The 14,054-nt window shown below is 39.6% G+C and overlaps 1 protein-coding gene across 1 annotated transcript in view; it reads right to left on the reverse strand.

Moving 5' to 3' along the window:
* The window catches only part of ltbp1 (latent transforming growth factor beta binding protein 1), a 131,255-nt gene that overhangs the window by 53,333 nt on the left and 63,868 nt on the right, over positions 1-14,054 (reverse strand). The window contains exons 5-6 of the mRNA XM_085368952.1: positions 10,315-10,482; positions 284-481 (exon numbers count right to left, since the gene is read on the reverse strand). Of these exons, the coding sequence (XP_085225078.1) occupies positions 284-481; positions 10,315-10,482 (366 nt within the window). The remainder of the gene's footprint in view (positions 1-283; positions 482-10,314; positions 10,483-14,054) is intronic.

Here is a 14,054-nt window from a genome sequence, read left to right on the forward strand (position 1 = left end):
AGCAAGAGACAAACAAAAATGACTTTCCTGACAAAAAAAGTAACAAATTGTGATATGCCTCAGTTACAATAAATCCTATTAATAAGTAAATAAATAAACCCAAAGCCTAATCCTATTTTGAAGAAGAGAAAAACTGATATTTTAGGAGAAGATGCACATATTTATTGATGTGCATCAACTGGATTGTTTCTCTTTGTTTCTTGATTGCCAAGGCCCGAGAGACCAATCTAATTGGATAAAACACATATGATGATTGTCTAGGCCAATGTCACATTTCACTCACCAGGTGTCTGGCCGTTGCTATAGGTCAGAGGCAGGGTGTGTGTGGAGTGGACCTGATTCTGGCTGTAGCCTCCTGATGTCTGCTGGTGTCCGTTCTGAACCGCCATCTGGCAGAACTTTCCGGTGAAGTTTGGAGGGCATTGGCATTTGTCCCTGGTGCTGCACTTACCGCCATTTATACAGGGCAGGTGACACACCACTAAGCAGAGGAAAGACCAAGCGAAAGGTGTTAATGCGCTACTGGCTCCACTTCAACACACACAAACACTCGCCAATAATGAGTTTGAAATGATCAACAAATCAGCGAGTCAGCCCAGATTTTCATTTGTGTGACTGGTTAGCACATGTCACCACGAAACAAGTAAAATGCAAGCTATTCAAGGGAAAATATTATTCTTAGAGAAGTCTACTGTTCTCACAGACCATGAACACACAGCACAGAGCAGGTTGCAGATCTGTACACATAACTTTAAGAGTGGATAGGTACAAACATCAGCGTGTACGGGTGAAGTGAGGGATACCACAAATTCACTGTTTTTCAGGCAAAAGGTTCACACTGACAGTAAACCAGGTGATACAATATATATGTAAGGACTGTTTCCTGTTTAACTGTGTAATGTAGTAGAAATTAAATACAAGATCCAAGACAAAATAAAAATGTGTTGTCAAGCTTTGACATCTCTTTCAGCTCTGACTGATTATTTTCTTGTCTCAGAGCCTGATACCAGAGGTCATCCATGAACAGGAAAATCATGTCACTCACATCTAAAAACTCCAGCCCACCACAGCAGCCGTTAATCATCACTGTCAAACATCTTTCCACACAATCACTCTACATACCTCATCAGCACAGGGCACACCACATGGAAAACGTCCTGTATACGAGCTAGTATGAAATTCACCAGTGTGTGAGCACATGTTTACACGTGCTTAATCCCTGCTTATTCCACTTTTCATTTTACTCAGTATGACTCTCAGTGACATGTATAAACTCTATAAAAGAAGTGGATGCAACTACTGCCATCTCTTAGTGTGTACATTATTATTTACAAGCCTTTTGGACTGAGAATTAACCACATTGTTGGTAACAAGGGTAGAGCAGGCTAGGACTGAGGGGTTATGTGACTGAAAGAGCAGAAGACACTTTGCACAACCATGTGGTAGTCAATCACAAAATAGCCCGACTTTAGAGTATACCACTTTTACGTTGTCTTTTTTTTGTTTTCAAACATAAACTCCTGGACAATTTAAAGTGAGATGTTTGCTAATAGAAACTATGATGCTTTTCCTTATTTTTGTCATACACTGTTGCAATGGCCAAACGCATCATTCAATCAGAGTTTCCTGACCTGCTGTCCATCTACACCAAGCGGTGCAAGACTAAAGCCAGGAATATTACGATGGACCTCTCCCATCCCAACAATGGACTCTACTCACTGTTGAGGTCTGGGAAGCGCTTCCGCTCCCTTAAGGCCAAAACAGAGAGAATGAGGAGGAGCTTCATCCCCCAGGCTAGTCGGGCCCTGAACCAGGTGCAGGACTGGACTCTCCCACACACATCGCATCACCGCACGCACTCTGTTTGCACACTTCTTATAATTTATAATTTCCTTTTCTTCATAATTTCTTTCATAAATCATTATTTCCACATTCTTTTTACTGTAAAATTAAAAGTTAAAATCTGTAAATGTTGTAGTAACCTGTAAATCTGTAAATCTTACTGTCATTTAATGGTCGGGCATTGCACAGCAATAAGCATTTCACCACATGTCGCACTGTGTATGGTGCTGTGTGTGACAGATAAAATTTGAATTTGAATGTCCCGTGGGCTAAAAGCTTCAGACTGCTCTACATACTTGGGTTTTAGACAGTTTTTTTCTATTCTTGGACCTGTATGATGTCAGTAACGATGGCCCTTTAGCCCTTCGTCTCAGATAAACAGCTATAGTAATGAACACAGTTTAAAATACTTGCTGTCCAGACCTTCTGTTTCTGTGGCCCATCCAATCAGAAGGCCTTGGCTTGAAGGGAGAGGAATTAAAATAACTTCTTTCAGACAGACAGTGATCTTCGGTCCAGTATAAGATGAATATAAACAATATTTTGAATTATGCAAATCCAGTGTAGTGGAATCTAAGAATAAAAATTTGGACTTGGAAATGAGCAGAACAGGGTTTCAGTGTCCAGCTGACTCGACGCTAAAACCTTACGCGTGTTCTGTCATTGTTCTGTTACACAGCGGTTCTGTGTTTGATTTGTTGCACTATATTTAGACTTTGTTTACTGATGTTGGGCCCCAATATGCCCAAATGTCAAAGAGAAATTAAAAATGCATGGCGTGGAAGAGTTCGGGTCTTAGGAGGTTAAAGTAAAGAGTTTTAGTACAGAAGCACAGATGATATCACTGATGTGTGTCCAGAGTGAGTCACTGCTCACTATAAAATAATCAGTATAACGGTAATGTGAGTGTATTGCAGCGAGACTTTGTGTACATGAACATGAAATTTATTCTAATCAGCCAGACAGAATTGGAAATTAAAGCTGGTGTCTATTACAAACCTGTTTCAAATAAAGGCCTACTACCTTCCACAGTCGAGGTACTGTAAATACAGGGAGTCATCACTGTTTGAGGAAACATTTTGTTTGTTACTCTAAATATGATTATATTTAACAAAATAAACAGCCTATACTTAACTAGCTGCTATTCCCATAAACTCCACTTCTAACTGGAGACGGTGTAGTTGCCACCTGCTGGCATACAAATAGTTTGGTATACCCAAATGTAAAAGCTTGAGAAAGAAGAAACTGCAAGACCAAAATTCAAAAATGTGTTCTCAGACCTCAGCAGACAACCTGCTGAATTTAATGTTATTATTAGAGTGAGAACTGAGGAAGACTCAAGACATCATAAACCAGAAATTATCCTTTCGAGAAGGAAGGATAATTCTTATGTGCAGAATGAGCACAAGCAAGTGTGCACACACTGTGATTTTCAAAAGCACCTCTTTGAAAATGAAATGTTGAGATCTAAGACCTCTGTTTTTCCCGTTCTCCATTTTTATACTCAGCTGACATAATAGGACAGTCACTCTCAGTGTTGGGGTTTTATATAGTAAACCTGAGTCTCATTGCTTGTGTTCTTAAAAGATTATTCACTCTCAAAGGAATTCCATTTAGCACAACACATGTACTGTATACATACCCTCTCCACAGAAGTCAACAAAGTGAATATTAAAGAGGCTATTCGCTCCAGCTTTCAGTTTCTGTAAATGGCAGTTTTAGCTAAGATCACTGTAGTCAAAAGATCATTATTTCCACTTGTGGTGATTTATATTTTTTGTTATATTGAGCAGAGAGCACACCTTTCCACACTTCAAAATACAAACATGGACATCCAGCAGGACCCCCAGACCCCTCAGAAAAGGGTATGACAGCAAATAATATATTAGAGTCAGTACAAAAAGAGGAGTTGGAATGAAGGGGGTTTGCACAGTAAACAGCTTGCAGAGCATGCTCTATGTGGTATTTGACAGTTGAGTCCATGGAAGGATATCAACTGGGTACTTAAAGCACCACAGTCAAAATATTTTTTATATATTTTTAAAATAGTTTTAACATTCTATGCACTCAAACAATTTGTCTCTGACAATGTCCTCATGAAAAGCAGAGCCTAGGGACAAAGATAACAAAAGGTCAAAAGGTCAAAAACTGAATGTCCAGTTAGCATCCCCAGAAAATTTAGGACTGGTGATGAATTTCATGACGATCCCTCAGCTGCCACAACCCTGCTTCTATACACACAAAAGTAGTTTTCCAGGATGAAATTTCAAAGTGTGAAGCCAGAGGTTTTTACCAAGTCTTCTGGAAAACGCAGGTTTTCAGCTGATGTGACTGCGAGTGGAGAAAAGGAAAGAGGAGGCACGTATTCCAAAAGCTGATGAATGTTCTGAGAGTCTTTGTCCAGAATCAGAAAGACTTCTGCTGAAAAACTCCCCATAATAACTCTGGAGATGTCGCTTCTGTTCATACATATGTGATTGATGATAAAACTGCGCACTTTGGACAATAACCACTCTGTAATAACCATGTGACTGTGTGAAGGCTAAGACAATAAAAACATGAATGATATCTGTACTGATACATGAAAGATAATTAAACTCCTGGAGGATTGTGTCCCAGCACTGTTCCAAGTGGCACCTTCACATTTAGGGAGACCGTCTGTGTCATATTTGGTTTTGGAAAGGAGCAGTGCCTGTGCAGAGAGTGCAGGATGTTTGCACACTTCTGAAAATCACCTGCTTCTGTCAGATGGTTTCAATTATAAAGAGTTTGTGCTAGGGAGCACTTCTTCAAAGATTTGTCTTCTTGTGCCTTAGAAAGATTGTGTCTATGTGGTCTCTCCAGTTATTGCAGCCTCCTTCAACTGGACATGCATGGTGTCAGGTTAACTGGTGATTCTAAACTGGACGTGAACTCTGTGTGTGTGTGTGTGTGTGTGTGTGTGTGTGTGTGTGTGTGTGTGTGTGTGTGTGTGTGTGTGTGTCCATCCATCCAGGGTGTACCGCCTCACAATATAACAGCTGGGATAGGCTCCAGCTCAACCATGACTGTGACTTGGACATGTGGAAACGGATGGTTGGACGGATGGATGGACTAGCTAAGAATAGCTAAACTGACTTGAACATGAAAAGTGAAACTAAATTAAAGCTGAGACTTGCTAACATGTGGTACCAGTTATTTCATTTAAAACTGAATGTGAGAATGAGCATAGCCTGAAGAACAAAAAATGTAAGTGTCTAGACTGTTTATGCAGGATTCATTGCATATAAAATGAAAGTAATGCTGAAAGAAAATGAAAGCTACTTTCCTCACCATGAACTGGTACACCTGTGTTTCTCCTTTAGGCCCTGCTGCTTTGCCTTACACACTCACACCTCCCACCAAAACTTTATTTTTTGTTAAATCCAACTGTAAGTGATTCGATGTTGTCTGGACTGCAACAAATGAGCTGGCAGCCACAGGCACCTTTAATAAAGGGAAGCAGAAGCTGAGGGCCAGAAAGCTCTCAGCACTTGGAAAGACACTGGACTCACCTGGGAGAAAATATGCCAGAGGAGCTGGAAAAACACCACTTAATTCCACTCTCCAGGGGCTGCAGTGGGCCAAATGGGATGCACATTGAAAAGACTGAACCAGAGATTTTTTTTTTAAAACATATCCTGCTGTTTGCTATGACGTTATTGCCTGAATACTGTTGTCTATCACCAAACCCTAAGTAGCTTTTATCTAACATTTTGCCACAAATCACTAATTTTCCAATATTTGCTAAATTGACCACATTAGGGCTAAAAAATTGATTACATGGACTAACCTCACCTCTTAATCTTTGTGTTTTGGTGTTTTCTGTCCCATTGCAACAGGTGTATAAAACTAAGCATCAAACCATACAGTCTGCCTCTACTAAAAATTATAAAAGAATGGATTCTTCTAAAGAGGTGAATGAGTTTGAGTGTTGTACTACGCGTTACTCTTAATCTGTTCATCCCTCTGTGATCAGCTGTAGGTGGAAACAACCATCAAATGCTTGATATTTACCAGAGAGCCTCATGTCGCAGTTACAAACGTTCTAAATGTTGCAATCTTTGATTATTGTTGCACATGTTCAGAATTATTTCGTTTCATTACTCATCCAAGTGGCTTCTTCAGTCTCAGCTGATTGCAGGTTTCTCCAACCTTATAAACAGAACATCACATCATGAAGGCCCTGAGTAAATGTGGTTATCTCAGCTGGACTTTTGTCAGCCTATCAAATTGCTGCCATGAGCTTGGTGTCCACATTCTCACCTACAAAATGTTCAAATCAAACTGTTTAAATCTGCATTTCATCCTTTTATAAATCATTTAGCAAATCTTATCAACGCCTTCATGTGCTGTAACCACAGCGCTGTGACACTGCTGTCACAGCAGTAACAAGACTGGCCTACCGCAAATGTTTTGAACCTTCATCACCACAATAATTAGTGTGTAGCCCCAGTGGATGGAAAAATAAAATCACAAATTATTTACATCATTTCTATGTACAATATTATTACTATAGGGAAGAACCATGAACTGCAGCCAGTGAGGCTGAGACATTCACACAGATGGATGACAGACTGGGCTGATGTCCCAGTGAACATTTTTCTGCTGATTAGCTTGTGAAAAGTCTTGAGGCAGCTAAGTTATAACCAGATAGCATTTGACTGAAAATAAAGTTTATTCCACTGGGATTATTCTAAAGAGGTAATAAATTCTCCAGAACACAAGAGAATCCAAAATGGCAGGAGATGTTTAAACTTTGTAGAGCTTTAAAGTTTCTATTTTCCTCTGTTTACATGAAACTTGCTGATAAATGCATCATCAAGTTGCATCTTCTGGACATGAGATCTCAGTTAACTGGCATGAGTATAAAAACAGTATAAACACATCCACAGTTTAGGGAATCAGCGCTCGTCCCTCAACACCTATCTCATGAGGTAAGTATGATAAACAAGACGAGCATGATTTATTCGGTCTCAGTTCTTGAAGCTCTCTATGGTGTGCAAGTAACTTTCATCTAGGCTCTGCCCTGCACACTGTTGCTGGAATGAGAAAGACAGAGAAAGGAAGCGCTTGAACTTTAAGGGGAGGACGAAGCAAGCTTGGACAAGCATGTGAGCTCATAGCAAATGTTACGACTGTAAACATGTTTGTGCCTGGTGCTGCCTTTTGGAGCATTTTTAATGCTCTGTGCAGTTTTGGTGTGTGAAGTTCTACTTTATTATTGGCCTGTTATTGAGCATGAGGTAGCCAATATTAGTTTCTATGCAATGCATCATCCTAATCAAGTTTACTCACATTACATGATAACTGAGCACGCCACCATTCTCAACTAAATAGGCACACTTCTGGTTGCCAAAAATGGCAATTTTATCAAACAAAACAGCAAATGGTGCGTATTAAAAGTGACAGATGGACTGGTGCAGTAGTTACAGTACTGTGGATGCTATACTGGTCTCCTGTGGTGAGAGCTGGGCATGAAAGTGAAGCTGTTGATTTACTGTTTGATCTGCATTCAAACCCATAACTACAGCCACAAGCTGCACGTAGTGCCCGAAATGGAGTGTGACAACTCTAAAATCGTTGAAAGATTTAGCAACTGCAGAAGACCCATTTTGATGGATGCCTTTTTAACATATAAGAAAGCATGCAAGTTAGCTGCCACGTTAACTCTCATTTCTCTCAATCCTATGGTGGGAAGTGGTCTGATCACAGTAGGCAGAGACAGCATACCCACAATGTGCCCAGATTCTATGTGTGGGACCCACATGTGGCCACACATGCATATTAGTGTATTACCACCACTAATTGATATTGAGTGAGCAGTAGATTATTGCTTAAAAAAAGCTAGTTTTATCCACTCCCTTATTCACATTATATTACACCAGATACTCTTCCTGACACAACCCTCAAGTGATTTAAAGCTCCTCCCAAGGACAAACCTTGCTCTTTTGCTTCATAGTCAGACATGTAAGGACAGGACAGGTTCCATAGGGAATCACCTGTCCTAATAAACAAACAAACAAACAAACAAACAAACAAACAAAAACAAAAACACAATTCAAATCCTATCCCACTAGTCAGTCTACAGTCGTTTGCAGTTCACTTCCAAAGTTCTTTTGCAACAAGATAAGATCCAATTTAACTTCCATTTTATTGAGGTTATAAATCAGTCACCTTCTCTCAGCTTCATATATGTTCTGTGGTTTCACCAGAATATTTCCCTGTATGCTGGTTCCCTATTATAAATACAGCATACACACACATACAGGTATGGATGAATTGTGGGACTGTATGGGCAGGGCAAACCAACACTTATCCCACACAGGCCCTAAGTGAGCGTCCGGACATAGGTCTTACAGCAGATGAGTTTTCTCTATATAAAACCCATATAGAAGCCCCTACCAGCTGGGTGCAGGCACACCCAACTGAGGCCCATGTGGGATAAATGTAGGTTTGGCCTGCCCAAACAACCCCACAGTTCATCCACAGCTACCCAGTGTGGGCCCGCATGGACATGTTTGCTAGCCAATCATATGATTACTGGATTATTTAAGTAATATTCATCTCCTTTATATCTCCACTTCAGCCTCTTCAGTGCATCCCCAACCCCTCTTGAAGTTTTTCACTTTTACCACTTTTTGGTTATTGGTTACTGGCTCCAATACTAATGTCAAAGACTGGAAACATTCACCTAAAGTTATATTTATCCAATAGCCAGAAGGGAGTTCAGGCATCACTGTTAATCCATCCCAGTGCAAAAAAGAAAACCATCCTTCCGGGTCATTCACAGTTAACAGTCTGAGGCTCTTTTTCCGTGAGCTGGTGTTACTCCAGTCATACTAATTTGTTCAGCTGCGTCAGACAGGAATTCAGTGAGTTCGACTCCCCATGTTTATTCATGTGTCACAGCCAGATACACTCATCTGCTTCTTGTAAGCACTCAGGCGGGTTAAGACACAGTCTGCTGGCTCTGTGAAACACCAAACAACACCCATGCCATGTGCTCTGTTACACAGGAGCAGTTCATGACATTCTCCAGTTTTAATCTAACTGTCTACACTAATCTTGAGGTCATTAACGCTACCTTTGGTTTTACCGTTCCCTTTTGGTTTGATTTTTTTCTCTGTATTTTGTAAATGTTGTTATGATCTGTGTAAATGTGCTTATCCATATCTTAAAAGTTGGTGGTCAAAAATCAAAATTCAAGATCACATCGCAAAAGATGTCCTTAGCTTTAATTAAAACCACCAAACATCAGAGACCCATGGAGATTATTCAGGGATAAATCTGGTCAGCCAGTCATGGACTTTAAAACCTTTTGTCTCTAAATTTAGTTGAAAAGCTAAAGATGAAAAACATCAGTCTTTAAGTCCACCTAATTTCAACCATTCACCAATTAATATCACAGATTTTGCCTTTTTTTGGCCATTCATCAATAACTTTTATCATTTCATCATCAGCTGATATAGCTAACCGCTGTCTGGTCACAGTTGGCTGAATGAGACTAAGGCTGCTCTCTGATTGGTTTCTTCCATATCTACTATTAACTTGATGTTTCAGCAGCTTTTACTTGACTATGCTGTAGAAGAGTCCAGTTCTAGCGGAGATACAATAAATAACTTTTGTTGGTGTGTTGGTTACAGCTAGCACCCGAAGCACTGTATATGATACTGACTGTATATGATACTGACTGTATATGATACTGACTATCTTTCAGATTTGTAAAATCTTTCTGTTGATACCAAGACGTGTCTCAGACATAGTGTTAGTTATCATCCGTTTATGGTCACAACAGCAGTTGCCTCAAGGCACTTTTTATTGTAAGGTAAAGATCCCACATTATGCAAAATAACATTATTAGATTTGCATAGTACATTTGTTCTAAGCTCCTTAGGCTGTGCACAGTGCTCTTTCATGTTGATATTTCCACCCAGTGACGCAAACGCAATCTGTCCAGTGCTGATTAAAAAGTTAGACAAGGTACTGGTGACAATGTGCCACTCTCATCAACTGTGTAACTGTTCTTTTTTGACATCACACATCAGCAGTTAATGACAAATAAATCACCAGAATTATTTAAGAAAATACACAACTGGAAAAATTTGGATTTGTGCATCGCTGGTCAAAAACTGGCATTAGAAAAATATATGACTGTTTAGCTATGTTCACCATGTACGTTTGTCATGAGAGTCATAAGGGACAGTAAAATTATCATCCTTAAAATCAGCATAATCATGTTAAAATACAGCAGACTCTTTTCATTACGGCACAATAATTTCACACCTGTGTACTGTTGTGAAGGAACGTGGTGATAAAATGCAAAAGATTTTCATGTCAACAACATGTTTTTCCACCAGCAGCTCTAATATGCCAGATTTGAGGCTTGTTAGTAGTAATACCACCCATCGAGATTGGTGATGTGCGCAACCAACAAAAGCCAGGATCACTTACCTACTCTGAAGTTGGGTGCTGTCAGGGTATCTGTGGCATGACCATTCTCACTGATGATGGTGGTGGTGTTTCCCCGCTCACAGTTGTTGTGACACCTGCCACCTATGCAGGTCAGTTTGCAGACAGTGGGCGTGAAGACCACCTTGATTCTTCCCGTATGGTTGCCTGCTGCCGCCAAAAATATGGCACAAAGCAAGACAAGAGGGAGGGAGAGCAGAGGAACTTCGGTTATTCTTTGAGCCACTGGAAGTGAAATTACTTTCATGTTGAAGCTTGTCTCAATCATCTGCTAAGGCTTCAGTCAAAACAACGACTAAAAAAAAGAAAAAAACAAAAAATACAGCTACTATGTAATTTTCAATTTCTCAAAAACTTGTGTCTCGGCCCAACACTTCAAACTGCCTGCCTATCTATTCCTCCTCCTTCTCCAGTGCTCCTAGATCCAGGGGCGCCTCTGAAATATGAGCAGGAATAAAGAAAAAAAAATTGTGGGAGCGGGAGAAGTCAGCAAACAAAACTCTGGGATTCCTTCCAATTCGTCATCAGAAGTCTCTGAGAGGTGGATATCGGCATATCTTCCAAAACAGACAAACAGCAATTATGCCACCTTCAGCTCCAGTACAAGCATTCCTTGTGCTTCGCCTTTCTTTTCCTTCTCTCTTTCCCCTTGATTTTTACTCTTAAGGAACACTAGCACCTCAAATAAACAGCAAAATCTCCAAAAATACTTTACTATGAAGGCACCAAATCCGTAAAAAAGTTGCCCCAGTCTTACAGAGGAATGAAAGAAAAAAGCTTATCTCCCCATTCCTAAGTTCGCTAAATATTCCTTCTCCACCCTCATGAAATCCAGCCCTCAGTTATTACTGACAGGAAAAAAAGAAGGCTTCAAAGTACACAGCATGTGTAACCTACTGTTTAACACATACACCTCTTTAGTTACATGAAGCTTTTTTTCTTTAATCCATTCAATTTTCTTCGTCCCCCCACCCACCCACCCACACACCCACCCACCCACACACACACACACACACACACACACACACACAGACCCACACCCACACCCACACCCACACACAGACCCACACCCACACCCACACACTCTTTTAATATCTCTTCCCTATGCAGTGGTTCTTGGCATCCCTGGAGACAGGGGTTTGGACCTGTCCAAACCCCTGTCTCCAGCACTCAGTGCTTTGTCTAAGACTGTCAGCTGTTCATGCCAGCGAGTGCAGACTCGTGGAGTAAATCCAAGGAGCTGAAAAAGAGGAATCTTTTTTTTAAAACCCGAGAGCAGTGAAAACCACTGGATAAAACGCCCCAGGCTACCTAAACATTCACTAATAGGTGCAAAAATTAACTATTAAACAGGGACTTAATGTGATGTAGCGGTTACTACCCAAAGCCAATGGAAACTGGTTTTAAAAATAGTGCCAGGAGTATATATAGACGTCCAAAATTTAAAGTCCACACATGGTTTGTCCAATTCCCCTTGGAGGGAAGATTATTTCCAAAAGGAAATAAACAAGGAAAGGAGAATGGCAAAGTAACTGTGGGCAGGGGGAATGTGGGACTTCGCTTCACTAAAGGAACAAAAATATAAACAAAAGGTTCCAAAACATCCACCTGGAAACCTCCAATCTGCAAACAATTTTGAAGCTTTTTTAAAACAAACCTTCGTCTAAAGAAAATCAAACGTTAAGGTTTACTGAGCCACTGTGCTGATATATAGTATTCACCCAATTTTGTCTTTATTTTGGCTTTTTTTTTTTTTTTTTTTTCCTACACCATATTGCTCAGAAGAAGAGTCAAATTCAAATCAGTTCAATTGTCACCACAAGACGCTTTATATTTTAAGGTAGACCCTACAATAATACATACAGAGAAACCCAACAATATTATGACCCCCTATGAGCAAGCACTTTGGCGACAGTGGGAAGAAAAAACTCCCTTTTAACAGGAAGAAACCTCCGGCAGAACCAGGCTCAGGGAGGGGAAAATGCAAATGCATCAGTTTCCCTCTTTAAATGAGAACATAAAGAGAGTCTGCTGCTGAAGATAACCTGGATAAAAAATTCAAAAGGTTGAAAGCTATGGCGTTATTTTTGTGCCACTATTCTGAGCGCACGTAAAAAAGATTTGAGCGCACGTAAAAAAAAAAAATTCGCAAGTGCAAGTGTTGCATTTTGAGGAGAAATTTATTTTGAGCAAAGAAAAGCTAAATTTGAGTGAACAAAATTCATTGCTGCGTGCAAAAAATGTATTTCAGTGTTTGCTATTATCCACACACACAACAGCAGCCGCTCTCGCTCAGTTTTTGCATTTGCGCAATGTGTCGCTCGCGCTCTAAACATTTCTGCCCATGCACGTATAAACCATTATATTTGTGCCACAAAACCAGCAAATCACAGACTTGGATGCAAAAAATCTGATTGGCTGTTTTGGTCTCCAATCAGCTTGAAATGACGAAATGCAATATCCCAGAATCCATTTCATCCAAAACTCAAACGAGGCAGTGGCGGAGTTTGAAATATTACTCTTTCTGGGTCACAAAATAAACTTAAGATATTTTCATGCGAGAATGGTGCTGCGTAAACTTCAAATATCTGCTTGATTTATCAAGACATCACATATTTGCATAAGTGCTCTAATGTTTTTGGAGATGCCTGTTACCCACCAGCTGACCAGGTGGTCACTCGGGTTAAACATAATATATAAGGCTGAACTGACAAAAGATCGTCCCAACTACACCGCCAGGTATTATAGGAAAAAACATAAAGCCTAAAACAAACGCTGTTGTGACAGTGATGTACACTGTCTTGTATATATTTATGATTTGTATCATCTTCATGTTTCCCTCTCACCACATATCCAAACCGATATCATGACCAGCAGCTTTTACAGCTGTGGCTCCAGCAAACATCAGCTGATACTAGAAAGTAATATTAAATAAATTCTAACAACAGCTTTTCAAGCTTGAACGTCATTTTATTTCATTTCATTGCATTTATTTATTTCACACTTGGTACAACAGTTTCCACAGTTAGTTCTTTCAGACAAACCAACCACACTTTCTATCAGTAAAGCACTGCAACCATGTGTGAAAAGGAGCAGGAAGAAGAAAATATTCTTATTAAACCCTGCCCCCTATCTACAATCCAACTTATATTGCAAGTGGGCACCAAAAATCAAGGAACAAACTAACATTAACATTTATCTCCGGTCCTAACTCAAACCAAACAACAAATTTACAATCAGAATATACCACCCCACATAGTAACAAGGAGAAAAGATAAGTAAATAAAATAAATGAGGCAAAAAAATAATGGATCCTTTTTCAATTAACTCCAATTTCATTCACATTCTTCATGTTGAGTTATTGTTTTAGACATGTAACACTTTTTAAAACAATGCAAATTTATACAAGTCTTTAAATTATAATGAAGAGAGTTCCACAGTCGTATACCCCTAACCGTTGCACTCATTAATCTTTGTGTAGTCCTAGCTAGCTGATGCTTAATATAAAATTTCCTTCTGCTGTCTTCTCCCCCCGAACACATTAAAAATACTCTTTGTAACTTAAAAGGCAAAATATTATTTTTAGCCTTAAACATAATTAATAGTATGTGTAGTTTCACTAAATCTCCTAATTTTAATTTATTTATTTATTTATTTTTATGTTCTCTATATTTAACGTTATGAATCCTTCGTATAACTTTCTTCTGTAATAAGTTTAGAGG

Source organism: Diplotaxodon limnothrissa, linkage group LG13, assembly GCF_057381915.1.
Source record: "Diplotaxodon limnothrissa isolate DT_005_m linkage group LG13, D_limnothrissa_male_GT1.1, whole genome shotgun sequence".
NCBI lineage: Eukaryota > Metazoa > Chordata > Actinopteri > Cichliformes > Cichlidae > Diplotaxodon > Diplotaxodon limnothrissa.